General features: G+C 44.5%; 1 protein-coding gene across 1 annotated transcript; it reads right to left on the bottom strand.

Annotated features, from left to right (window-relative positions):
- Positions 1-442: 442 nt before the first annotated feature.
- Positions 443-22,990, bottom strand: cds1 (CDP-diacylglycerol synthase (phosphatidate cytidylyltransferase) 1). Its single transcript, XM_023958798.2, has 13 exons — positions 22,631-22,990; positions 17,982-18,139; positions 15,275-15,371; positions 15,081-15,178; positions 14,532-14,671; positions 11,930-11,988; positions 11,350-11,432; positions 9,712-9,799; positions 7,862-7,930; positions 7,580-7,732; positions 6,921-7,040; positions 4,193-4,296; positions 443-2,309 (listed from the first exon to the last, which is right to left on the bottom strand). The coding sequence occupies exons 1-13, from the start codon at positions 22,691-22,693 to the stop codon at positions 2,186-2,188; spliced, it is 1,356 nt and encodes a 451-aa protein (XP_023814566.1). The 5' UTR covers positions 22,694-22,990; the 3' UTR covers positions 443-2,185.
- Positions 22,991-24,181: the final 1,191 nt, after the last annotated feature.

Consider the following 24,181-nt stretch of genomic DNA (forward strand, 5'->3'; position numbering starts at 1 on the left):
GGTTAGCATGCTCGCTCAACAGTTAGAAGGCGCTGACTCAAACCCCAGCTGAATTGCCTTATTGGTTCAATGGAGTTTCTAAATCACACTGGAGGGCAATGTGTGGCTTCGTAAGACTGGTGACCTGCTCAGGGTGTACAGCAGCTGGGATAGGCTCCAGCAACCTTGAGAAGGATCCAGCGTGCTCTGAAGATGGATGGCAAAGTCAAACGTTTAAACTAGAAATGGACTGTTGTCGCTTTCGGGTCCATCGAAAAGGAGCGATTTAAGAAAGAAGTTTTTTTTCTATTTTGATCACATAAAAAAGGAGAGTACGATTTTTTTTTCTTTTGCTTCCCATCAATCAGGAAATGCTGCTGAAGGAACGATTGTTCATTTAACGTCTGCGCAGCCGCGTCTGCTCCTCCACGTCTGCTGGATTTTTGGGAAAAACCAAACATCATTAAAAGGAAACACTTTTATTCATCATCAACTCCTTCATCACATTCCTGACATGATCAGAACTCAGTGCTGCGTCTCTGTTCAAACCTCTGAGCGGCAAAAGCTTCAGTGAGAAGTTTCAGCAGCGGCAGAAGGACTTTGTGCCGAGTCAGCTGCTTTTCCTTCACAGTCTGCGCAGCTGCAGGCGAGTTCCACTGGAAGACGCCGCCGAAAGCGCACAGCAGGAGCTCTGGACCAGAACCACACCGGGTCAGCACACAGAGACGTCCCCAGTCCTCCTTTGGACGGGGTGGTTCTGGTCCAGGTACCAGCTGGTTTGGTTTGGTAAAAGAAAACCAACTAAATAAATAATCATCGAGTCTAAAACGAAATAAAAATCTGCACATCACTCCTGTGAGGACGACGTCAGCGGTTTCACGCCCAGACGGACGCGCACAGGAGCGGCCCTCCCCCTGCCTGTGGAGGGGTGGGGGTCGCGGTTGATCCGACAGCTCTTTGGTAAACTTCCATCATTTTCTCAGGAACCGACGCCGCCTAGGACTCAAGTATTGCTCAAAAGCCCCTCCCACTTTTCTCACTAACAGATTAATTACAGTGGAGGAGTTACTGCACACACACACACATGCGCACTCACACACACACGTCAACAATCGAATGCTGCCCTCACCGACATCATCTCAGATTACAGATGACATTCCAACCGCTCAGGTGAGTGAAACACAACCTCCCTTCCCCCTAACAGCCCAGGTCTAGGCTCCGCCCACAGCAGGACTTCCATCCTCTGTCAGGTGTGACATCACCTGCGATGGTCACTTGGTTTCAGGGATTCATGGCGGTTTGGTGGCCTTGACTTGGCATCTTCTGTGCTGGAGCGTCCCTCTGACCATCGTCCGGGTGTCAGACTGTCTGTGGCGGTGAGGCGCTCAGCTGCCGCACAAACAGAGGGGCGGAGGGAGGGAGGGGAGCTCCGCCTTCCCGAGCTCTGGCGAGGGCGTCACAGACCGCCTGACTCCACCTTCTGAGTCTTTCTGCTAAAGGACGCAGAGCTGTGCTTCAGAAACCCTTTGATCCCACGTCCCAGAAGAACCCTGATCTCAGCACCGTAGTCTCTGATAAAGTTTAAGTAAGCTCTGATCAAATATACATCTATCTGTTAAAAATCTACTTTGTTCATGCTAAAGGCTACAAAAGACTCCCGCGTCTTTCTGCATATATTTTTTCTGGTAGCTTATGTGCCGTTGGTTTCCGCTCCGCGCTCGTCTACGTCAGCTAAACATCTCCGGTAAATGTATGTACAGCAAATGACTTGATGGTGATGCTCTACGGTCTGCAGCGCCATGCCTGCAGGAATCTGACACCTAAAAGCAAGATGGTGCTGAGGAGGAGCGGTGCATGCTGCAGGTTCTGCAGAACCCGGCGCGGTTACAGAGGGAGCAGCAGGTCTGCCGCAGCCCCGCTCATGCTGGCAAAGCTCCTTTGGTCGTCTCAGAGCAGGCGTGTGCACGTGAGCGCACGAGACACCGGCCTCGGAGTTCGATGCCCGGATCTGTTTTTGGGATGAAGAGCGTTTGATCCCACGTCTGATCTTCCTCTCAGAGGGCGGGAGCAGCAGAGTGGGAGGAGCCTGACGAAGGGGGATGGAGGAGCCGACTGGAGGCGGGCGGAGGACGCGGCGAGTGTGCACGGACCGTCGGGACCAGCGGGCGCCTTCCTCCTCCGCTCCTCGTCCCTGCGGGGGCTCCCCTCAGGCCTCGGGGGCCAGCATGCCCCGGTCCCGCAGGTGGGCGTGCAGCGAGTGGAAGATGTTGAGCTGCTGCTCGGGCTGCAGCTTCAGCAGCTGCTGCAGAACCTTGCTGGGGTTTGGACCTCTGCACGAGACCAGACGACAGGACAAGAGAGAGACCCACATCAATCCCAAAGATCAAGGTTTTAGAGCTTACATCTACATTTATGAGATTAGATCGCCTTAAGGCCCGTCACACAGCCACTACATGCATGCTGCACGGATGAAAATCGGTCATATGTGGAAAAAGTAATTAGTTGAAGGCTATAAACTAAAGCATTCAATTTTTCTGATACTTAAACCGTTCAACTATTCAAATGTTCAGAACTTTCAGCCTTTTTTAGCTATGACTTTTGGTTCTTCAAATCCTTGAACTTTTCAAGATATTCCAGGATTTCTGCCTCCATTAAAATCCACGGGGAATCCTTGGTGCAGAAGCTCGCTGGTTCGATACCCGTCGTTGGCATTTTTCACAAAAATATCTTTTTTGTAATTGTGCTGTTTTTTTATTTATTTATGGCTAACTTTGATCATTTCTTTATTTAATGTTTTTCTTGTTTTTTGCCAATTCTTACCCTTTAAGTTTCCTTTTTATTCAGCAATACAGCATTTCAAACCTGCAGTTTCTTCTGGAAATGCGGCTCCAGTGTGTGATGACTGAGCTGTTTATATGCAATTCATTAGTGATTTGTGCGTCAGTTACGTAATCTGAACGTGATTTGTACGCCGAATGCTCGCTTTAAAAGTATTAATCAGATATAATTCTCAACCGACACTAATTTATGAACAATTCAAAACGGAACTCACGCAAAGTCCCTCGACCGACATCTGTGCACACCGACGAATGAGGAGGAAGGCGGAGGACGACGCATCTATAGAAAGTTTGACTAAACCTTTAAACCTGAAGCTCATTCTTTCTGTCAGACCAACAAAACACAGAGGAAGGGCTCCGGATTCTTCCTCAGAAGCTGCTCTGCAGCCATCAGTGATGAGCTCCTCAGAAGTGAGGAAATGGGCAGAAAGCTGCCGTTTACTCGTCAGGCGTCCAGTTTCAACGTCCAGACCGGGTCGGAGGACCTGCGGCGCCTTTAGAGCGTCGGGCGCCGCGCGGCAGTCTGGCGCCGGCACGTTTGGCTGCTGTGCTGCGTCTGGAGTTCACATATCTGAACCTCAGCAAAAGTGACGTCAACCAATCAGGAACTTACGGTGGCCCAGAAGGGTCACAACAGAACACTTTGGAATCGTAACACAAAATAACACACTACAATTCGTCACAACACAAAAAAAATTACCTCACAACACAAAACAGTCCATCTTTATTTTCTTGTTTATGTTTTTTCACATTTTAATAGAGACAAGAATCATAATAAAGTGGCTCAATACCTCTGAAGAGGTTGTGAGTTAATTATTTTAGTGTGTTAGTTATTTTGTGTTGTATTGCTAATCCAAAGTGTTGTGACACTTCTGGGCCACCGTAGGAACTCCTCTTTGGATGAAGCTGATTGTTCTCGTCCTGAACTTTATGATATTTTACTTATTTGCATTGAGACAAACGTAAAAAGATCCTCCAACTACCCCCCCCCTCCTTGGACTAAAGCGGGTCAGCAAGTCGTCAAACTGGGTCACAGCGAGACAAAAGTAGCGCTGAAAGCGCCGTCATTCAGACGCAGCTCCTGCAGGAGACGGTGAAGCTCGCCGCACTGGACATCTCTGAATGAGGTCATGAACCCAGACGTGGAGACGTGGTTCCTGAATCCCCAGACCCGTGGCGGGAGCATCCGCTTTATGAACACGTTTTTGGACAAGCAGCGAATTTCAACTGTAAGAACGCAGCAAAAGACCTCCTGCTCAGATCACGGGGGTCTGCTGGCATCCTTAAAAACCAAACCAAAGGAGGTCTGAAGGTTTTTTTTTTCTTTCTTCGCCTGAAGGTTGACGCCCTTTCAGAGCTGTCAGCCGTCATGGTACCTGATGAAGCTGGTTATGTAGACGTGAACAAAGGTGGCCATCAGGTACTGGCAGTCGAAGCGGTCCATGATGCCCCCGTGTCCCGGGATGGTGTTGGCGAAGTCCTGAGGGGACAAACGGACCCCAGTTTAAATCCAATCAAACTTTCTTCATGGAAAAGCTTTAAAGTTTGACAGCTCAAGACCCGAAACACTGACAAATGTTTCTACATTTGAACCAAATGTTTCCATCAAAAACATAACTGTTTTTATTCTTTGACAAAGTCACAGTGTGAGTTTCTGTGTCATAGCAGAGACTGACATCCCTTCACATCAACAATATTTTGTCTGACATGCCGGTCGGAACGGGGCTGAAGTTTCTGTTTAATGTTTTTAAGCCTCCGGTTTCTGAAAAAACTATTTTTCAAATATAAATGCAAGAAATCTATCTAAAAAAACCTGAAAACATTAGTAGATTTTTTTCTTACAGATGACAAAGATTGAATAAAATAAATTTGTTGATTTCTAGAAGTTGATTCTGATTTGTAAATTATTCAATGAAAAGATCATTGCAGTTTTTCATAGAACACCAATAGAACTGAACTCAGACTGATCAACTTTCAGTGCAAAAAGATTCTATCCTATTTTGTTTTTACATAAATCCTGAATCATTGTGTATTTTAACACACAGGAACATTTTCTGTGCTGAAGTTTCTGCCTAATTCACCTTTGCTGATGGAAAATCCATAAATGTAATTTTTACATTTATCAATCGTGACACAAATCAGCAACTTTATGTGCTTGAATCTTCATTCTCTGTCAAATGTTTTTTAAACTTAGACTTTTTCTTTATTTATTTCTGTTTAAACTGAGATTTTGGGATGAAGATTTACCCTTTTATGTCAAAGTAGACAACGTAACAACCTTCTTCTTCTAAGGTGGGGCAGATAAATACAGAAAAATAAAGTGATAAAACCGTCATAAAACTGGTCAAATACAATAACGTAATTGTCCACCATGACTGCATCTTTGTGTGAAACTTTTAAGAATCAGTCGCCGCATATCAGGCAGAGCAGCTTCTGGCACGAGGAACAACTGTCTCAATGAAACCGTATTTGGAGGAAAACTCTTTGTTTTGTCTGAAAACAGCAGCTTTATGTTTTTTCCAAGTCAAAGGCTCTTCTTCTGGTTTCCTCGTTGACTCTTTTCTCCCCAAACAAACTTTTCAAATACTTCTTTTAAACTTTGGGCTTTTAACTTAGCGATCCGACGAACGTGGTGAACAGAATCCAGTAGTTTTGGAAATAATCTTGAGTCAGCAGCAGAGAACAGATCTGCCCTCAGCTGCTTATGGATCCTCTAAAATACTGAGTTTGAAATGATTTTTTACACATTAAACTATTGTCTCTACTATGACAACGACTGCCATGCATGAAAAGAATGAATCCTTGAAGTCTATTGGCTGAAAATTGGTCACATGGTTTTCAAAACCTCCATAAAAATATTAAGAAATGAAAAGTGAAATCAATTAATACTTTACATATGAAATTTTGAAGAAGCCCGCAGGACTGAGGCTTAAACATTTGTCCTTCATGTTTTATTTGTTTAAGTTTGATTTTTTTTAGTCCTTTAGTTTTCAAAGACTGTCAGTCAAACAGCTGCCACCAGAGGGCGACATTCCCTCCAAAAATGTGACACTGTTCTATACCAGTGTTTTTCAACCAGTGTGCCGCAGATGGTCAAGTGTGCCGTGGGAAATTGCCCTCATTCACTGATCTAAAAACATTTCCCATCTCCAGGAGATCAGCTCTTGGTTCATCCAAACAGGCCCTGATAAAACACTGAGTAGTTAGGAATATAAAAGATCTTAAAATTACTTTTTCTTCGTGTTTATTTGATTCTATTAAAGACATTTTGATAAGAATGACGGTACCGCGATTTAGCTGCAGCTATAACCGTGTAAGGAAAAGTCCCACCCCTTTAACTGTCTCCGCCAATCATTCTTGAAGGCTTAATCACATGTCAGCAGTCTGACCAATCAGAAGTGGTTTAAGTTTTCACTTCCTTGTTCTTAATTCTGTTGATAAAGTCTCTCAGTTCTAACAAAAATACCAGCTAAAGCTCGTCTTTAGCGGTGTAGCTTTCCACAGAGTCCGGTGTCAGACCGTGGAAAAAGTGAACAAAACAATGAAGCTCAGAGACACGAGTCTTTCTGCCCTATTTTGGCAGTTTTCACACTACATCTCCCATGATGCATTGGCTTAAAGGGACAGTGTCCCAGCGCACAATGAGTCTTCCTTGTGAAACGTCTTGAAACCACAACAAACAAACAAACAAACAGTTTCAAAATTTTTCTAATTTAACTTCTCTTAGAAACAACAGCCACAACGTCCTGCTTTTTCGCCCGCAATTATCACACAGATGCACGTGAGATTGCAGGGGGGCGCTGTCGATCAATACAGACCATGAATTTCTGCCTTATTTTTTATTTTTTGGATGCTGGTGTGCCGCGGGATTTTTGTCAAGGTTAAAGTGTGCCGTGGCTCAAAAAAGGTTGAAAAACACTGTTCTATACAATGAAGAGGAGGTGCAGGTTTGGGATGGGTCTTACCAACAGGGAACAGATATGAAGAAAGAAAAAAATCTGACTGTTTTCCACCACATTTTGACACAGTTTCCTGTTTGCTGCCTCCTTGTAGCTTCAGCAAAAGCTCTGCTGGATTAAAAAATGACATATTGAGACTTTGTACCTTAATTTTGAAAGCTCGCTTAAAGCCGCTGGCAAAGAAGCCTCCAAACGGCCCGATGAGAGACGCGAAGGAGGACAGGAAGATGCTGTGGATCTGGAACGGATACAGGTTCACCGTTTTCTACAACAGACAAGAAGCAGAGGTGGGACGTCAAGGAGCTTTTTTAACTTCTCACGGAGAGGTCTGCACCCAAACATCATTTTACTCTTAGAACTGACCCTGCATCGGTAAACAGGTTCAAAATAATTCTACCAGCAAGCTCAGCAGATTGTTTAGTGTTTTTTTCTTTTTTCTTGAGCAGCTGTAAGCCTCGTTTCCACTGAGCGGTCCGGTCCATTTTAAAATGGTACATGTCACTCAGGTGAGCTTTATTCTCATATTTAACACTTGTGACTTTTTTCTCTTAAATATACGACTTTAAAGTCATAGTTTAAAAAAAAGATTTTTTTGTTTGTTTGTACACTGGCCCTAAAACTTTGTCGTATATTATTAATGTGTTAAATCTAAATAAAATCCCCTCCAGCTCCACCATTCATAAATGTTCATAAACTCCCTTTTGTTTTTCCAAACACATGAACCAGAAACAAAAACCCGCTGGCTCAGCGTGAGAGACCCTCAGCCTTCATCAGCAGATAAAAAGCGGCTCGTTGAAATCTCACCCATCGGAGCGTGTTCTGCAGCACGGCAGGAAGCGTGTACTCCTGCACCACGAAGATGTCTGAGGGCTCGCACTCCACTGCAAAGCTGTTGGTCTCACTGTTGAACTCCACGGGACACACAAAGTGCTGGAACTGGGACAGCAGGAAGGCCAGCTGAGGGCCAGAAGAGCACCAGAGGATGTTTGTGATTCAGCAGCACAGAGACGAGGGGCCGACGGCACAAAGACGCCGCCCAGCCGAGGACAACAGGTCTGGAACTGAAGGAACTGAAACGTGACTCACAATGAAGCCAAAGACCACCGTGCCGAAGTATCCCCCGATGAAACCTTCCCACGTCTTCTTTGGAGAAAGCTGCGGACAGTTGGGGAAAAAAGCAGAACTGCTCTTCAGTTCACAGTCCTTCTGAAGATGCAGCAACAAGAAACCTGCAGCCTTCATGGATCAGAACACACAGAAGGTTCTCAGCTTTCAGATCTGAGGTTCTGAGGAGAACATGTGTTTTGGGAAACAGCCAAGAGTCTTCACGATGTCCTCCATGAACTGATCATCTGCAGGACTGAGTAGAAGTTTGCTCAGACGGACCTTCAGGACTTTATATACAGTGGGGCAAAAAAGTTCTGGGATTTTTGCTCCCTGTTCTTGTGATCATTTTGACCCCCAGATGGAGGGAGATGATCAGTGGTCTTGTATGTCTTCCATATCCTAATATTTACTCCCACAGTTGATTTCTTCACACCGAGCTGCTTACCTGTTGCAGATTCAGTCTTCCAGTCTGGTGCCGGTCAATAATTTGGTTTCTGGTGTCCTTAGACAGCTCTATGGCCTTGGCCATAGTGGAGTTAAGAGTGGGACTATTTGAGGTTGTGTACAGGTGTATTTTATATAAATAACAGTTCAAACAGGTCCCATTGATACAGGTAATGAGTGGAGGACCAGAGGATCCTGTTACAGATGACGTTAAAGGTCTGTGAGAGCCAGGAATCTAGCTTCTTTGTAGATGACCAAAAATTTACCATAATTTGCAAATAAATTCTTTAAAAAATCCGACTGATGAAACGTGGCCGAGTCTTTCAGCATGACAATGATCCCAAACACACTGCCCAGGTAACGCAGGAACGCAGGAGTGACTTCATAAGAAGCATTTCAAGGTCCTGGAGTGGCAGTGTTCAGTTTTCAACCCCATAGAAAATCTTTGGAGTCTGTTGCCCAGACTCACTGCTCTAGAGGAGATCTGAATGGAAGAATGGGCAAAAATCCCAGCAACAGATTGTTAAAAAACCTTGTAAAGATTTACAGAAAACTTTGACTGCTGTATATGAAAAAAGTATTTGGCTGAACTTTTGTTATTGACCACATAATTATTTTCCACCATAATTTACTAATAAATTCTGAACAATTTTTCTTAATGTGATTTTTGGGAATTTTTTTTTTCTCATTTTGTCTCTCATAGTTGAAGTTTCACTTCTGATGAAAATGACAGACAGCTTGTCTTTTTCTTGCACATTTGGTGGCAGACAAAACCCTTTTTTGCCCAAATGTACTCGACTCTGTTCCGAGTTCTGAAAGCTCGGACCGAGCCACAATCCACCAGGAGATTGGTCCTGGAGAACTCTCCTCACACACTTGAGTTTTAGCAAAAAACAAACAGATTATCTTAAATTAGAACTTTATTTAATCAGGAGAAACATCACGAGAGAAATATTTAAAGGAGGATTAGTGCTGGCGTGACATGGAGGAGGCCCAGAGGCTCCTCTGTGACACAATGAGTTCATCTGTGCCTCATAAACCAGAACCAGGAGACGCCGACCCTAAAAGCTGCCGTTTTCAGACCTGCAGTGAAGGTGTTGCTCCTCTGTGATGACAGAGACAACAAAGGGAAAATGTAGACTTCATGTCAGCCAAGTAACTCTGCCTTTTTAAGTTTAGTTTAGGTTTCAGTGAACGAAAGGGAAACAGTTTGGATTTTCAACGACTCTGATGAATCATCTCTCAAACCAGTTTAGTGAACGGAATGTTTTTGGTCTCGGCTGGTTCCTGTTAATTCAATATATTAAGAGATTTCCAGCAATCAGAGCAGATTCCAGAGCTTTGAGCACAGAGAAGGCTGTGGTCCGCTCCGTGTTGGGGTTTACCTTGATGAGTGGAGTTCTCCCAAAGAAGAATCCAAACAAGTAGGCCATGATGTCGTTGCAGATGACGATGGAGATGGGAACGATGAACCTGGAGAACAGGAATTTCCACAGAGAAGAGGACAGTGAGCAGAACGGATGAGAACAACAGAAGGACTAAAACTAACTAAGCAACATTTAAAAGTCAGAGTGAAGCCGATTCAGACGTTTGATGAAGATCTGGAGATGATGGTTTAGAAGACGAACGCATGACGGGTCAGACAAAACCCCGACCACCAAATCTGGCAGTTCCTTCAAAGACCACTGGGGGCAGTTTTTACCGCGTCCTGTGCTGAACACATGGAAGTGACTATTCACATGCAACTAGGGAGGGGTTGGCGTTAAAATGCGTGCGGGAAATGCAGCAATGTGCATTTAGACCAAACAAAGTACATGTGGTCAACATGAATCAGTTTTTATGCTTAGTCACATGTAAATACGCGCAAATAACATCGGCCTAAAACATTGACTGTATACGTGAACTGGACTGAGAGTCCAAATAGGAAGTATTTGACATCGAACATTTGAAGTGTTTGGCAAATTCTCCTGAGTCCACTTTCAGTGGAAGGGGCGTGGTCTTCCAACAAGCTCACTCCTGAGTGGAGAGAGCGGTTGCTTTAAAAATGTTGGACCAAAAGCTGCTAAACGATGATTTCTGGTTCCAACATGGTAACGTCTATTGAGAAAAAATGGTGACAGAATTGACTTCATTTAGTTGGAACCAGTAGTAAGTCGTTTTCAATGGGTAACATCACACTCAGTCAATGGGTAAAAAGTCTTATTTGTGGGCGGGACCGTTGGCGTGGAGCCAGTCACATTTCATACTAAAAATAACCGCCTGGCAACATGCAAACCTGTCTGTTGTGTTTGTCTATTCATTTCGCCGTTTTTTGGGTATTTTATTTTGGTTAAACTCAATTTTTGAAAAATAAGGGGCGTGTCCGTTTGATTGACAGGGGGATGAACCCAAGTGGGACTCAACAGAGCTTTTTCCTGGTGGTTTTTTATTATGATCATCTAATTTTTAGCCCAAATCAAAAAAACTGTGTAGTTTTCTAGGACAGACTTTCTGCAGAGCGGCAGAAGTTCATCAGAGGCTCATATTTTATACCATAAACAAACATCTGGCGTAAACAACCTGTTTGATGGGTTTTTTTCCTGATCATTTTTTTATTTTATTTTTCTGAAACTTAATAAGTTTTGGCAGTATTGTGGGCGTGTCAATTTGATTGACAGGACGGTGAACCCAAAGTGGAAGTCAACAAAGCTCTTTCTTTACTTTGCCCCACCCAGTCAGCCTTCCAGTGAGAGATTATCTTTAGATTTGTGTGCCTGTGATGCAAAGACACACAGTTGCACTTGTAAAGGGTGATGTAATGACTCCGCCCACTTTAGACACTCGTCCGATTCTCTCCAGCTTAGCAGATAGCATCACGGCGGGCTACTAGTTTAGACATTTCCAGTCTGCTTCACTCTGACCTTAAATGTTCATTTAATCGCTAATCAAAACTCTAGTAAAACTGGTTCTACCCTCCGCTGCACTAAACTAAACACAAAGCACCGCAAAGACACAACACACAGAAAACAACACTCTGATCTTACCAGATCATCCCTTCAAACAGGTTCTGAATGACAAGGTGGGACTGAGTTACAACAATCAACAGGGTCACATGGGTCCAAGCAAACTGGAATGGGAAACACAAACAACAACCACGGTCACTGGAATGCAGCTGAGGCGGCTGCCAGGTTAGGCAAGTCAAAGCGGCACGCAGGCAGGGCGGAGGACATGGAGGACCGAGTCATGCTGAGGAGCGAGGGCCGGGGCCGGGGGGGGGGGCTGAAGAACATCAGGAGCTGAGACACAAGCAGAAGCAGAACTCTGGGAGGATGAGCAGGACCGAGCAGGACAGAGAGGATAAAACAGAGCAGCGCCGTGAGGAAGAGGACAGCAGTCATCCTCGGCTGCAGCACTTTAAATACATTTGTTTGTGGAATTGAACATTTAAGCAAAACAGCAGTCGTAAAATGCAAAGAGGTCAATAGAAGATAAAGAAAGGATGTGGCAGCGAGCCGAAGCCTGGAGGGGATGGGGGGGGGGGCTTGTGCAGCGACAGCAGCTCCGACGGACACCATGTCAAGCACGGCGGTGGTGTTAGAGTGGTGCAGCTGGGCTGATACACACCATGTAAAACTGCAGGCGGTAATGCTTCTTCACTAAACTCAGCACAAACATGCAGAAACCTGCGGAAGAGCAAACGACATGCCGTCAGTTCCAAAACATCGAGGAAAAAAAAAAATCAGAGAACAGGTGATGACGTGTGTGGGGGCGGAGCTACAAAGGTCTTTCACGGCGTCACATGACTGAGGCTTTAAAAACTCTCAAAGCAAGGCTCCCGAAGCGGAACGAGTCTGAAAGGTTAGTTATCGAATCGAGAGGACTACGAAAAACGGCTCTGATGGTGAAAGAAAAGCTGCTGGATTTGACCCAGACATTAGAAAACGATGAACAGAGACCGCTTTAAAGTTGAACTGAACTTCAGGATCTGCTCCTGTGGTCTGTACCACGATGGGACGCCCACTCTGATCATCTTTTCCTCCATCTTTTTATTATCTTCATGCCATTTTGAAGCAAAATTTGAATAGGAATTCCTTCCCTCCTCACTACATATTACACTACATAGTGCACTATATAGTGCGTTCGCCATTTTGCAGTGCTGTCAGAATCTACATTTCCAAAATCGAGTGCCCTAGAAACTTCCCAGAAGTCTCTGGGAAAAACCAGTGTGCATCAATGCTCACTAAATTGGTGAATATAGAACACAATGCATTGCGTCTGAACAATTTTTGCTAAAAAATAAGAAGTATTTTTTCATAAACCATCAACGTTTTCATCTTCAGAAGATTCATAAATGGTTATCGCAAAACGCTCATATTACTTTATAGTTTTACTTCGTGAGATCGATGACGTCATATTTGCCGTTAAAAAATAAATAAAATGTGAGCATGGAGTCTGAATTGCTTTTAAAATCCAAGGCTGTGTCGCACTGTATAGTTTTTTAGTAGTTAGCAGTTAGTGTGGGAATTCAGACACAGCCTTGATTGGCAAATATAGACCACAATGCATTGTGTTTGGACAATTTTAACTGCGGAAAACATGTATTGAAATTCATTTTTTTAATTAATTATCCAACCTTTCATCTTCAGGACAATCGATAGTCTTCCTAAAATGTTGATATTTCTTAAGTTCTAGACATTCAGAGTTGTGGTCCCTCAACTCAGAGCAACCCCGCCCCCATTTCCTGTCACCTATAACTAAGAGTTCTCTGTGAACAAATTCTCCCGCTGGCTTACTACGGTGGCCCTGAAGTCCAAATCGCATTAACAACTCCCACGACGCAAAAACATACTAAAGATCACAGCGATAATTAAATAAAATTTCAAAGAATTTTTTTTTTTTTAAACAGCCTTACATTTTAGGAAACAAGTCAAAGTTTCAGAAATTTAACAAAAAAAAAAGGATTTTTTTTTATTATTATTAGTAAAGAAAAGTAATTTCCAGAAAACATAAGGTTGGTGCTATGGGACATTTGAACTGAAAGTTATTTGACATGAAGCGATACTGGATATCCACATCCAGTCAGCAACGTCTCATAGTGCCTACCTTTTCTGGTTTCTCTTTGAGTTTCCTTTTTCTAGCATTTTATTTTGTTTTCTGGAAATTACTTTTGTATTTCAAAACGTTTTGGTTCCTGGAATTTGGTTTTGTTTTCGTTTCTCTTTTGTTTTTCTAATTGTCGTTTAGTTCTTTAATATATTTTTGCGTCGAGTGATTTGTCTTGTAATTTTGATTTGCACCTCAGGGCCACCGTAGCTTACAGTCCCTCTCACCTTTTTCAATTATTAAGTACACTCAGTATAAAGAAATACTCAGAAACGCTATTTTCAGCCTAATTTTCTTTATGCAATGGTCCCTTCGCTATATCGCAGTTCGTCTTTTGCGGTCTCTCTGTTTTGCTGATTTTTTCCAATGGAATTTGGCATACTTTTTTTTATAAACAGCACACTGTGTTCTGTGTCCTGATTGGCTGTTGACCAAGTCAATCAATCTCCTCTAAGCCGTGTCTCCTGTACGAAAGGCGTTCAGTTTCCCAAATCTACGTAAATCTGAGATCCCAATCGGATCTTTGTCTTCACTTTAAAATACTGGACTTTAAACATTTGTAATTCTACTTCACATATTTCACCTATCATGGGTTATTTATCCTTGAGGGACCACTGTATATGTGTATTTATAAGAACGCGTTAAAAACACTCAAAAAACACACACAATTGTACGAATGAGTCTTTTAGGTCGGTACATGTTTGTCGACCACCTGAACATCCTGTCTGATGATAATCTGTCTTTATTTGTTTCAACCTGAACTGAAACTAAAGCAGCAGCGTCTCAACACAGCTCAGTCAGTCAACCAATGCAGCTTCGTGTTAAAATGAAAAAGCATTTCTGGTATTGATTTTATTTTTAATTATGCTACAGAAATGCTTCAACACTTCGTGACGCGTCCCGTCACTGGACTGAAGGGATTGAGGAGCTCATGTTTTTGTAAACGCCTTCTGACCCTTCGGTCAGTTTGTTTTACTCATTTCCTGAGGCGGGGTCCACTGCTTCTATTTTTGTTCCATTTCCATGGAGCCCCGTCTGTTACCGAGCTGTACTGTTTGTGGGCGGAGCCATCTGTGACTGGGAGGTGAAAGGCCAAAGAGAAGGTGGTGGAGGTGAGCCTCACCTGCCAGGTACAAGGCGAAGGAAATGAAGCGGTGATAGCGAGCCAGGAACTTCAGAGGCTCCTCCCTCTGCACCAGAGCGCCAAAGTAATCTGCCACCGTTTCCCCGTAGAAGAAGTAGTTGACGCAGACCAGGAAATACCTGCGACGAGAGAAGTGGTGACATGACAGCTGCTGCGCGTGCACGTGGACGTGCGTCCTGCACATTGACCCGGTGGGCGTGTGTTAACCAAAGGCCGTTATGACGGCGGCCTTGGAGAAGAGGGCGAGTATCGCTCCGCTCTCACCGACTTCCAGCATGGCAGTGATCTTTGCCCGGGCTGCTCTGACCCCCCCCCCTCAAAAGGTTGCTGCCTTTACAAAACCTGCAGCTACAGATTCTTCATGTTCTGGTAAATATTTTACAAAGTCTATTGATATTTTCTTTGAAAATGAAGACGTCGCCCGCCCCCTTGCTGATAACTTCCCCCGCAAGTCCTTCTGAAGACGCAGATGAAAAACTTTAGAGGCCCCTCTTCCCCCCCCTTCCCTCACAAATCCATTCTCCTCACCAGCTGAGCGTCCTGAACCAGGGCAGATGATAGGAATGGTAAACTCTGTAGCCGATGGTGATGATTTCCTGGAAGCACTTGATTTGCACGCACATGACCTGCGTCAGATGACGGGGGCAGAGATGTGACGCCAATCGGTTTGTCAGAGATCCTCAGAAAGTAGCGTCTTGGAAACAAGGATCTCTGCTACTCACCACAAAGATGAGGGCGATGGGTCCCATGTAGATGATGAGGAAAAAGCCTGAAATCATGGCTAAAGACAACACTCCTCGTATCCAGTAGTTCTTCCATCTGTGAGGTTAAGAGAAAACGATCAACAAGTCCTTTGGAAGCAAACAGATTTATATTTTTTTACATCGTTTACTTCTTGGCACTGCTTTTTTAAGGTAGTTATAAGGAATTGCAGCTCCTTAGAAGGGCTGTGGAGCCCTTCTGAAATATGATGTGATCTTTAATTATCATCTACTAAGAAGTAAATTCAGATCATTTCTGAAACCGTAGGACTTTTAGGTTGCATTCAGACTGGAAAGGTCTGTTGGTCGGACCGAATCCGCTTAATCTGGTCCAGGTTGAGTCCTGAACCTTGCTTTTGGTCTGTATTTAGACTGCCTTTTAACCGGACACTTCCAACGCGGACCAAAGCTTGTGAACCAAAACACATGACTAAAGATCTCTTTAGTCGGAATTATGAGGGCGGGTAAAAGCAACGATACAAAGCATCATTGAAGTCCTGCGCTTTGAAATCCTTGTCGGGATAGTTCACAAACTCAAACTTTATATTTCGCTGAACGTCGTCATCAACATCAGGAACGACACTTTCTCCTTTTCTGTATGGCGGGGGGCACGCTGCAAGGCAGCTATTGAGGAGACGACGGCTCTGTAGGGACGCTGATATGTGTTTATGACATTTAGATTGTCAGAAAACAGTGTGAGAAGCAACGTGTATCACGTTAGAAGTTCTTTCAATGAGTCTGCATTCATCCCACATAGATTTCATGAGAGGTTGTGTCTCATTGTTGTTCCACAGCTGTGTTTACATCCCGCAACGCCCGGCTACAGTGGCTGTTTTTGGTTGTTCCGCTCCGAGCACGAAGCGTATTCAGACTGAGAAAACGTTAAGCGAACCAAATGAGTCTGTTAATATCAAGATGAAAACATTTGAATCCTTTTTTATTTTGTTGCTGATTCTACAGAGGAGGAAATAAGTATTTGATCGCTCACTGATTTTCTAGGTCTGTCCACTTAAAAAGAAATGGACAGTCTGTTACCTCAATGGTAGGCTGACAGTCGACCACATTTGCATTACATTGAGGGGTCTGGTTCACACAGACCACTCAGACTCTCCTAATCAACCTGTCACCTGATTTGAAGACACCTGTATGAACTAATCACCTGTAGAAAAGACACCTGTCCACAGAATCAGTCCATAAGACTCTCCAACATGGAAAGACTAAAGAGCTTTCAGTGGATTTAAAGGAGAAGATTGTAGACCTAGACAGGAATGGACTACAAAACCATCAGCAAGAAGCTGGGGGTTACCATGACAACTGTTTGTGCACCATGACCATCAAACCACCTGTAGGTCTGGGGCTCCAAACCAGATCTGACCAGGCGGGGTTCTCATGATCATGAGAACAGAGAGAAATCAGCCTAAAACAGAACAGCAGGAGTTAGTTGATGATCTCAAAGCAGCTGGAACCACAGTCACCAAGAAAACCGTTGGTCATACTTTACACAACAAAGTAGCCCTGCTAAAGAAGTCACATGTTCAGGCCCGTCTGAAGTTTGTCAATGAACGCTTTCATGATTTAGAGAGGGATTGGGAGAAGGAGTTGTGGTCAGATCAGACCAAAAATCTGTGGCATCTAGTCAACCCGTCGTGTTTGGAGGAAGAGAAATGCTGCTGATGACCCCAAGAACACCACCCCCACTGTCAAGCATGGAGGAGGAAGCATTATGATTTTAGGGGTGTTTCTCTGCACAGGGCACCGTCACTGTGGATGATGGATGGGCGGAGCCAAGTACTGTCAAATCCCGAGTGAGAACCTCCCTCCCTCCAAAAGGAGGCTTAAAATAAGGACCCAAAACAAACAGCTGAAGAACAAGCAGATCAAGGTCATAGAGAGGTTCAGCCAGTCTCAGGACCTCAACCCTACAGCAAACCTATGCAGAGAGCTGAAGCTCAGAGTTGCTAAGCAACGGACACCAAATCAGAATGATTTAGTCATTTGTAAAGAGTCGACCAAAATTCCTCCTGATATGTACAGAAACCTGCTCATCAATTAAAGAAACATCTGACCTAATATGAGTTTTACCACAAAGCACCAAGTCTTTCCAGCAAGACGGTTCAAGTTCTTATTTACCTCAAGGAAATACAAATAAATGCACATTTATCAATTCTTTCAAGTGGATTTCTTGATTTTCTGTCTCCCATTGTTCAAATGAACCCATCATCAGGATGACAGACTGTCAATTCAGGAAGGTTTCAAATGATGGAAATGTTGCCGTTGATGTACATTTCTGCTTGCATTGAGTGCAGAAGATGAGAGGAGGATAAAGAGTGCGTCCCCTTTCGTAATGCGCTCCGTGCACAGCTCGTCTGAAGCTGGAGTTGCTGCAGCCAGGCGGGAAACAAAGGGGGGAAGAGCACTGAACTGCAGAGGAGCAGCCGGCCTGCAGCATGAATGGAGGCCAAACTGCAGCATCATGAGAAAACGCTGCTCTGTGAAACTCATTCATCCCTCACTCCCCGTCATCTCTGCTGTCCGTCCAGCCCCGCCAGCATTTAAGCCTGTGAGCTGGCTGTTGCTCACTGACGGATGGATGCCCACCTTTCATCCACCTGAAGGACAAGTCTGTCCTTCAGAGTCACCTTCGCTGAGGCGGGTTCCATGTGTTTACCTGGGGGGCAGGCCCTCCAGGGCTTTGTTCAGACACTCAGGGGTGTTGTCCGTGTCTGCGGTGGACAGAGGAACGTCTGGAGTGTCTGCTTTGGAGTCAACATCACCTTCTCCCTCTGCGTCGCCCGGAAGGTCCGGCCTGTCATCGCCACCTGCCTCCTGTCAGAACAAACACGCCGTTACTCAGACGCTCCTTCTGACAGCTGAGGTCTTACCTACGTCTCGGGTAGATGTGGTAGCAAAAGGGGAAAACAAAACCAGCTCCAGATTCATCACTGTAAGCGCTAGGAGAAAACAAAAACTGAACAGGTGTTCTTTAACAGGATTAACCTAAAAGGGGGCGGAGACTATGGAGCTTTCATGTTTAAGAAGAAAATGCTCAAATATCTAAAAGTGTGAAGCATCCCTGGACCAATCAGAGTCTGCCGCTTATGTAGATACAAACACACACATTCACACACACAAACACACACTAACCTGTAAACATGCATGTTTGGATGCACACACCCATCTATTGACACACACACACACACGAACATTTGCGCAGTCAATTACACAAAGTCTTCCTCTTAGGAAAGGAGATGTGGAGTTTTGCAATCCCGGCTGCACTCCACTGACAGAGAAGGTTCTGGAAAAAATCTACATTTGATCTAAAAGGACAGAAAAGCTGGACGTCTGCATCGGAGGCTGAATGATTGACAGTTCAGGTGGAGATGGTCACAGAGGGGAGTTAACCCTTAACCTGGTTAGTGTTAATCAGATGAATGTGTTGCTCTGTCACAAACAGGAAGACACAACCAGCAATGGTGAAACGACGCAGCCTTTACGGAGCGTCTGCTTCATCGTGTGGGTCAGTAATTAAGAAGTAAAACTACAAACAACAAAAATAAGAACAAAACTGTTATTCACTTCATGAATTTTCCTGGGAGAATGTCTTTTATTTATTAAATCAAGACAAAGTGAGAACAGATGAAGTGTTTTCTATCGTTCATGTGCGTATCACACATTATGCAGCCACATTACCTGCTGCCACACACAGAAAGAAGCCCCTTCTCCAACCTTTTCACCTGAGGAGCTCTGCTGTTCTTTCAGGCTGCTTCTCCTCCAAACACCTAAAACAGTCGAGTCAGGCGGGTCGCCAGGGTTAAGCGCCAGCTTTTACTATTAAAGGAAGTGGGGGACTGTGGCCACTCGTGCAGTAGCTCAGCACTAAATGTGGAAATGAAGAAATGACTGTGACTGTGTGTGCGGTGGGGACTGGAGATGGAGGCGATTCCTCCCCGATCTCAGAGAGGAACGACTGAACCCAGCCAAGAAGAGCCTCAAAGCGCGTTGGTCTGTAGTTTCATTTCTGCTTTTTTCCTGAGTGGATCTCGTCGATGGGGGGGGTTGCGTTCATTTTCACATTGACTGAACATTTCCGTCTCTCAAACACCGACTCTGCGTCTAGGACGATCTGCTGACACACACACACACACACTCACACACCTGTCCTCAGCTGTTAGCTTTCTCCAGTGTGACGCTTGGCCTCATGAAACTCGGCTGCGGCAGTGAAGCTGCCAAAAGCGACACGCCGAACCCCTTTTAGGGTCACTGGGCTGCTGGAATCAACCCAGCTGCTGTTCAGTAAACGGCGAGGTAAATCTTAAGAAGGTCGCCCGTGGGTTACAGGGCCGCACAATCACTCATGCACACACCTAAAGCCAATTTAGAGTCACCAATTCACCTGGGAAGCATATTTTTGGACTGCGGGAGGAAGCTGGAGGAAACCCATGCAGGAAGAGAACTTGCAAACTCCACAAAGGGACCAGCTGGGATTTAAACCAGTGAGGTGAGAGCGTTAACCACTACACCACTGTGCATCCCCAAAAGCATCAAGCGAGTGAAACCTGTAGCAGGTGCAACCACAAACTGTAGCTCTGAAGCTCAGCATGTGTAAACCTCCAGACAGGAGGATTGTTCAGGCTCCTGCGGCCTCCCAGTTTTTCAGCCATTAAGGAAAGCAGATAAAGCCGCTGAAGACCAGGGCGCGCCTGCTGCTTCTGTTTGGGTGGATCCAAACGGGCTGAATCATCATCAAAACCCTCATATCGCTGCAACCCTGGATGTGGAAATCATCACAAACTAATTCCAAGAAGCCTGTCAGCATTTCCAAATGTGTGCCTCAGGATGAACTTGTTTGGGTGAACATTCATCCCAGGGTTTTGTAAACACTTGTGCATGACTCTGCAGCATTTTGGTCTCACTGCAAAGCCTGCAATCGGGTCAAAACGTCGTTCATTTGGAGCTGCAGAACCGTCACTTCAGGTAAAGCATGATCTCCTTCCAGTGGGACCTTGACATCAAGTGACGGGGAGGAAAACCTGGACGTTTTCCTCACGCTTGAACGTCACAGTGAACCAACAGCGACGAGAACCGGACTGAGTGTGACGTCACACACACAAACGTGACCCACTTCCAGCTCCAATGACATGAAGTCTACTCAGTCGCAACAAGCAGCGATTGGTCTGAGTTGGTCTCTGAGTCATCGTTTCTATGGCAACCACTCTCACCAATCAGAGTGAGCTTGTTGGAAGTCCACACCCCGACCAGCAGAGAGATGGAAAAGTGCGATCGCTCACGCATCTGATTGGTCCATTTAGAACTTGAACAACTTGAACTACAGAGAAAATATGAAACAATGAGAATTATGAAGAACTTGTTAAATAAATGTATCGGAGCAAACAATGTTATCCTGAAGGACTGAGTGACAGCTGTTCATTTCTCTATAGACGTCTTGGAACCCCAGGGGGAGGGGTCACTCAGTCCAGTTCTCATTCACAGTCAATGGTCAAGAACCAGAGCGAATAACCAAAGTAAAGAAAAGTCATTTAGAACCAGATGGAAGAATCGGCATGAATACGAGAACAAAGAGTATTAGAAACGAGCCAACAGAACTAGAGTCAGAAGCCCGAGTGAGAACCTAGCAACTAGAACTACAAGGAAGAATGAGCACGAAGAACAACCTTCAGGAACTTTTTATTCCAGGTCACAGTTTCATTAGAAAGGCTCATTAGAAATTAACCTCTGAGTTGTGGGCGGGACTGTTGGCACCAAGTAAGCCCACACTTACTTCCCATCATCCAACTGTATACATGCACTCCCGGCCCCTCACATCCCCCAAGGTAACATTACCAGTGCAGCAACAATGGCGAGCAATATTGGATCCATCTAGCCGTACAGTCTAGCCGTCCAGCTCAGACGAGGAAAACAAAGACGTTCATGGATCCATTTGTCTGACAGCGAAGGCATCAGAATGGAGCGGAGCAGCGAGCTGACGCTGCAGTTCTACATCACACCTCCAAGCTTCTTCCACCTGCATTTCCTTCTCTGCTCCTGAATCCCGATTCAAACAGGGAGGGTGGTAGAGTGTCTGTCCTGGGACTGGAAGGTCATGAGTTCAAATCCACGGTTGAGTGGATGTCAAGTGGTTCCCAAATGTGGCTTTGCCTGCAGCTCGCCGCTCCCTTAGGGGATGGGTCAAACGTGGAGAACACCACCTAGGTGTGTGACAAATTTATCTTTGACAAACTATAACTGTAAAGAAATACTCCAACACGCCGTTTCAACCTAAATTTACTTTGTAACATGTTTTTGTGTCACTTTTCTGACAATGGAGGACATATATAAACACCAAAAACACACTTTTTAATCAGCGCGCCTTTAAGCACTTGAGAAGTTTGTCCAAATGATCTTATCTTCTGTGGAATGCAACAGGGCTCCATCCTAGGCCCCATCGTTTTCTCTTTTCACCTGAGCTCCTCTGTCACGAAAAAAATGTGAGGTGTGTTAGACTGACAGCTGCACCCTCCTGTCATAGCCAACGAAGCATTACAGCTGATAGACCGAGAGTCTGACTTCTGACCTCAAAAGTCTGCTCCAAATAGATCAAACACATTAGGCGGTTATGGGCTTCTGCCTATTTCATCACACCAAGTCAAGATTTGTTTTATTTTTTAATAAACTAACGCACATTTCTTTTATTACCTCCAGAACTTTATAAATCAACCTAAAGACCCTGACATGTTTTTTTTTATATATATATTGCGACACACTTGACATCTATCAGTCATCTTTCTCACTGATTTAGAAGAAGGAGACCTCATCATCCCATCCAGTCCTCTCTTTACTCCTCATCTTTCAATTCAGGACATTATTTGAAATAATTGTGTGTGTTTGTTAAGCCTGGGGGTTAAATCACTCTCTTTTCTCTGTCTCTCTTTCTTATGAGTGAGACTTTCTCTGCTGCTACAGAAAGAAATGTATAATGTTCTGAAAATCAATGGAGCTTCTTCAGCTCCTCCGTCACCTGAGATCACCTGGAGGCGCTCCAGGTGAGCACAGTTACCGTGACGTGCGTCCGCAGCCCGAGGACAGTGACCGGTCTTCTTCATGTCACGTCTAAAGGCTGTAAAATCCGAGCCGCATTAAGGTCGTGAAGGTAGCGCGGCTGCGGCGGGATTAACTGGACAGCCTGCGGCTAACTAACTAGCTTAACCTGATGACCAGGTTGGCCTGGTTCTGCGGCTGACAACAACCTGCACGGCGGCTTTTTTTTCCGGGGGGTGGCCTCACCCCGGCCCACCCCTCGACCCCCCAGGCTCTCCGTACCCTGTCGCTGATGTTGTCGGTGCTGTCGGGGTCTCCGCCGCCTCGCCTCCTCAGCTCCGTCATGATCCGTTCGGTTCTCCGCCGGGACGGTAGAGAGAGTGTCACATAAGCCGACTCAGCGGGAGCGGCAAGGGGGGCGGAGCAGGTCGTTTGAGGCTTAATTCCGGCTTTAAACTTGGTTTGAGAGGCGAGATCGGTGCATTGGAAGCGGACAAAACGGTCAAAGTCACCCGGTTCCGATACAGTCCGTCCGCAGCTCCGCGGGACACCGTCGGCTTCTGTGCGCGTTTGTTTATCCCTGCAGTCCCGCTCCCTCCCACCGCCTCAAGACGCCCGCAACCGGGTCCGGGAACTTCCGGCAGAGACCTTCACAGTAAAAGCCTCCATGACAAAGCTTTTTTTTTCCTTTTAGGAAAAAAAGGGGATTTGTAGAGATTGATTTACATAGATAATTCAATATATTCATTATATAGATCAATATAGATAGGTTTATAACTATATCTATCAATAAAGACAAGTTTATTTGTAGAGATTGATTTATATAGATAATTCAATATATTCATTGTATAGATCAATATAGATAGGTTTATAACTATATCTATCAATAAAGATAAGTTTATTTTATATAGATGATTCAATGGTTTTTACATAAAACATTAAATACACTTTTAAAAGTAACAGCGATGGTTGAAATTAAACTTCAAAAAAGTTACAAAAAGCATCCAAAATAAGTGAGCCAAAGGTTATTCAGGCTAAAGTTAGGAAGTTAAAACAACAACAAAAAATGTTATCCTATATTTTGACTATGATTAGACAACGTTTCCCTGTCTTATGTATAATGAAACTCTAAATCACAAAACTGCAATATGTATAAGCAAGCATTAAATGACACATCTGTAGTTTTGATTAATGTTACCAGGGGTGACAATAGATATGTTTGTGCCAAAACTATAACAGATAACGTCAACGTAAACCTTTTTAATAGTAGTAAATGCAGATCGATGAATTGATTTATCCAACCAACCAGATTGATTTGTCTGATGCTTTCTTCTTCTGCTCTACCACCATAATTTTAGCTTGTACATCTTCATCCTCACTTACAGTCTTTCCTGCCATTGTCCTGATTTGGATTACTGCATTTTTACTTTATTATCGACTCTTTTTGACATGAATAAGAGACAAATCTGCATAACTTAAAGTGCTGTTAAGTGTTTTAAACAGATTGTCTAAAAAAATCAAAATACCACAGAAAAATCTGCCTCTGGTTTGATTTCCTTGCAACTTCTGTACAATGTTGCATATTTTTACAGACTCCAAAGGTTAAAGCAAACAGCCATTCACCCCCGCTGGAAATGTGTTTTCCGTAGTCTGAGTTCCACACCTTCAGTGAAAAATACCGCAGCATATTTTATTTTGGAGCCGCTTAACTTCCGGTCTGAGGGTAATCATCTACAGAACTTTAGAACTCTGCTCGAACTTTCTGCCTCTCTCTCTCTCCCTTTCTTTCCATTCGGTTGGTGCTGGTCTGACCAGCTGCAGCAGGAAGGACGG

Source organism: Oryzias latipes, chromosome 9 (genome assembly GCF_053564925.1).
Source record: "Oryzias latipes strain Hd-rR chromosome 9, Olatipes_Hd-rR_3.1".
NCBI classification, from domain to species: domain Eukaryota; kingdom Metazoa; phylum Chordata; class Actinopteri; order Beloniformes; family Adrianichthyidae; genus Oryzias; species Oryzias latipes.

Bases quoted from the DNA above. Each gene is read 5' to 3' on its own strand.
- cds1 (XM_023958798.2), bottom strand. From the start codon at position 22,693: ATGACGGAGCTGAGGAGGCGAGGCGGCGGAGACCCCGACAGCACCGAC. The intron at 11,433-11,929 runs GTGTGTATCAGC...TTCCCATTCCAG, and splicing joins ACCGCCTGCAGTTTTACATG to TTTGCTTGGACCCATGTGAC. The intron at 7,041-7,579 runs GTGAGATTTCAA...TGTCTGTTGTAG, and splicing joins TGCAGAACACGCTCCGATGG to AAAACGGTGAACCTGTATCC.